The sequence below is a fragment of the Dipodomys ordii genome, unplaced genomic scaffold (assembly GCF_000151885.1).
Source record: "Dipodomys ordii isolate 6190 unplaced genomic scaffold, Dord_2.0 Scaffold2149, whole genome shotgun sequence".
Lineage (NCBI taxonomy): Eukaryota > Metazoa > Chordata > Mammalia > Rodentia > Heteromyidae > Dipodomys > Dipodomys ordii.
The window spans coordinates 3,600-6,520 of record NW_012269365.1 but is presented as its reverse complement, the minus strand read 5'-3'; the positions used below and the strand labels follow the sequence as shown (position 1 = coordinate 6,520).

General features: G+C 52.3%; 1 protein-coding gene across 1 annotated transcript; it reads right to left on the bottom strand.

Annotated features, from left to right (window-relative positions):
• Positions 1 to 840: 840 nt before the first annotated feature.
• LOC106002030 (protein SFI1 homolog) lies at positions 841 to 2,653 on the bottom strand. Its single transcript, XM_013036956.1, has 3 exons — positions 2,576 to 2,653; positions 1,754 to 1,932; positions 841 to 1,078 (listed from the first exon to the last, which is right to left on the bottom strand). Exons 1-3 carry the CDS (start codon positions 2,612 to 2,614, stop codon positions 841 to 843), a joined length of 456 nt encoding a protein of 151 aa, XP_012892410.1. The 5' UTR covers positions 2,615 to 2,653.
• Positions 2,654 to 2,921: the final 268 nt, after the last annotated feature.

Below are 2,921 nucleotides of genomic sequence, written 5' to 3'. Positions count from 1 at the left end.
GTTTGTTGGAGATAAGAGTCTCACAGACTTTCCTGCCCAGGCTGGCTTTGAACCATGATCCTCAGATCTCAGCCTCCTGAGTAGCTAGGATGACAGGTGTAAGCCACTGGCACCTGGTGGTACTTTTTTTTTTTTTGTAAAAATACTGTAAGAGCCGGGTGCTGGTGGCTCACGCCTGTAATCCTAACTACTCAGGAGGCTGAGATCTGAGGATCGCGGTTCAAAGCCAGCCGGGGCTTATCTCCAATAAACCACCAGAAAACCGGAAGTGGCACTGTAGCTCAAGTGGTAGAGCGCTCGCCTTGAGCTGAAGAGCTGAGGGACAGCGCCCAGGCCCAGAGTTCAAGCCCCACGGCCGACAAAAAAAAATAAAAATTAAAAAAAAAAATACTGTAAGAGGGGCTACAGTTACATGAGTGAGGTAATGAGCACATTTCCTATCAAGCTTGTTACTTCCGCACTTTGTTTTTCCCCTACCATCCCTTCTCTCCCCTTTTTTGGTAGTTTTAGTGGAGAAAAAGAATCTCACAGACTGTTCTGCCCGCACTGGCTTCAAACTATGATCCTCAGATCTGAGCCTCCTGAGTAGCTAGAATTACAGATGTGAGTTACGGAGGAGCCCAGCTCCATTTGACGTGACATGAGCTCGGGTAAAGTAGGGAGCCTCCTTGAACTTGTTGGGTCATCTACAAATACGCACTGCAAGAATCACTAACGAGGGCCTGCCTCGTAGTAAGTGCTTGATCAGTGTTGGCTTCCACACTTTCTGCCCTTGCTAGGAAGGTTCCTGTACAGGCTCAGGTCAGGATTTTAGCACCTAAAATCTCAAGGAGTCTTGCATCATCTCCCAATGGGGAGGGGACACATCCTCATCTGCTGCCCTCTCTCCCGAGGCAGGTGGCTCCGAGTCACCATACTGCCAAGGAGCCCATCTGTCATACTCCGAGTCATGGCAACAGCACAGCTCCACCTATCACAAGCCACGCTTGGGTGGCACCTTACCTCCTTCCACTTGCTCCAGGCCCAATGCAGGAGTCGCGCCGAGTGCAACTGTGTGGCACGTACCCTGCCCATCCTCCTGCGGGAGACAGACGGAGCTCAGCGCACAGCTGGGACCAGCAGGGGCCTCTTAGCAGGCCTGGCCCCTGGCTAGTACCTAAGTTTTGGGAGGAGTCCAGGCCCTCCCTGCAGGGCTGCCAAAGGATTTGAGTTCTCTCCCAGAAAAGTGCACCTACGCTCAGAATCACACGGTTACAAGAGGCACCAATGTTTAGGCATGATGCGTAGGCCTGCTGAAGCCCACTGAGGACGGGCAGCCAGGGAGAGAGGGAGCGAGATTCTCGGAGCACACAGGGGATATGGAGGCAGTAACACCATCTTTCTAGTGGACACACGGGCTTGTCTGACCTGCACCCTACAGCTATGTGGTCTGCTAAAAAACTCACACAGCACATGGCCAGCTACGCTGATTCATCAGTCTCGTCCCGGTCCCTGAGCATGGTGATTTTAAAAGGACCCCACTAAGAGGAGGTAGATGATGGTCAGGAGCTCAATCCACAGAGCACTCTGTCCTAGCTGGGCTCCTGAGACTGGGACCCCAAGCTATGGGCCTGGCTCCACTTAGACTAAGTCAGGTTCCACTTCTGGGACTGACAGTCAGTCTAGGTAGACACGGCCCTTGGGTGGGCACAGTGCTGCTGCACACAAAGCTGGCATGAGCTGGGAGGGACTTCCGAGGCAGAATTTGACTCACTCTGTCCTGAGCCCTCGGGCTCTCTCCCTCCAGACCCAGAAAGCCTTCCTGAGCTGCCCCTGCTGGTAGTGGGCACGGGCTGCTGCCTGCCGCTCCCGCTCCTGGCGATGTGCCGCTGCCTGTCGGTGCCACATGGACCAGGCCCTGCGCAGAAGCTGCTGCTCTGCCTGAAGGATGGCCTGAGGCGGGTCAGGAGAGAGAACAAAGTCAAGCAGAGAGGGGAAGAATCAAGCCAGGGAAGAATCTTACAGGCCAAAGAAATACAGGCTGAACCAGATGCCAGTGGCTCACACCTGTAATCCTAGTTACTCAGGAAGCTGAGATCTGAGGATCACGCTTCAAAGCGAGCCTGGGGAAGGAAAGTCTATGAGACTCTTATCTCCAATTAGCCATCAGAAAACAGGAAGTTGTGCTGTGTCTCAAGTGGTAGAGCCCTGGCCTTAAGCGGAAGAGCTCAGGGCAAGTGTCCAGGCCCACAGCCAAAAGCTCAGAGTTCAAGCCCCACAACCAGCCAACAAAAGGAAAGAAAGAGAGAAAGGAAGGAAGGAAGAAAGAAAGAAAGAGAGAGAGAGAGAGAGGGAGGGAGGGGGAAGGAAGGAAGGAGAAAGAAAGAAATACAGGCTGAGGAGGTACGTGGGTCAGAGGCTGCCTGTAAACTGCACAGGACGGGCTTGGTTGCTGTCTGGATCCTGTTCCTGGCTCCTGAGTCAGAGGCGGGAGCCCTGAAGTTCTGGTCTGGCTTCTGGGCAACTTTCTCAGGGGACACAGTAGGAGCAAGGGATGAAAACATGACTACCCCTGTCCTCAGAGATAGCTACGTACCATTCTCTCTGCCAAACGGTTTTCTCGATGCTCAGACATCTTCTGCCACCAGAGAGCAAACACTTGCTTCTCTAATGTTTCTCTAAAGACAAAGAAACAACAACAAAATAAATATAAGAAAAGCACTTAAAAGTAAAACTGCCCAAATGAGCGCCAGTGGCTTACACCTATAATCCTAGCTACTCAGGAGGCTGAGATCTGAGGATCACAGTTTGAAGCCAGCCAGGGCAGAAAAATCCCAGTATGACTCTTATCTACAATCAACCACTCAGAAACCAGAAGTGGTGTTATGGCTCAAAGTAATAGAATACTAGTCTTGGGCTGGGAAGATGGCTCAGTGGTAGAG

Bases quoted from the DNA above. Each gene is read 5' to 3' on its own strand.
- LOC106002030 (XM_013036956.1), bottom strand. From the start codon at position 2,614: ATGTCTGAGCATCGAGAAAACCGTTTGGCAGAGAGAATG. The intron at 1,933-2,575 runs GTACGTAGCTAT...GACCCGCCTCAG, and splicing joins ACCGTTTGGCAGAGAGAATG to GCCATCCTTCAGGCAGAGCA. The intron at 1,079-1,753 runs GTGAGTCAAATT...TGTCTCCCGCAG, and splicing joins GCCCGAGGGCTCAGGACAGA to GAGGATGGGCAGGGTACGTG.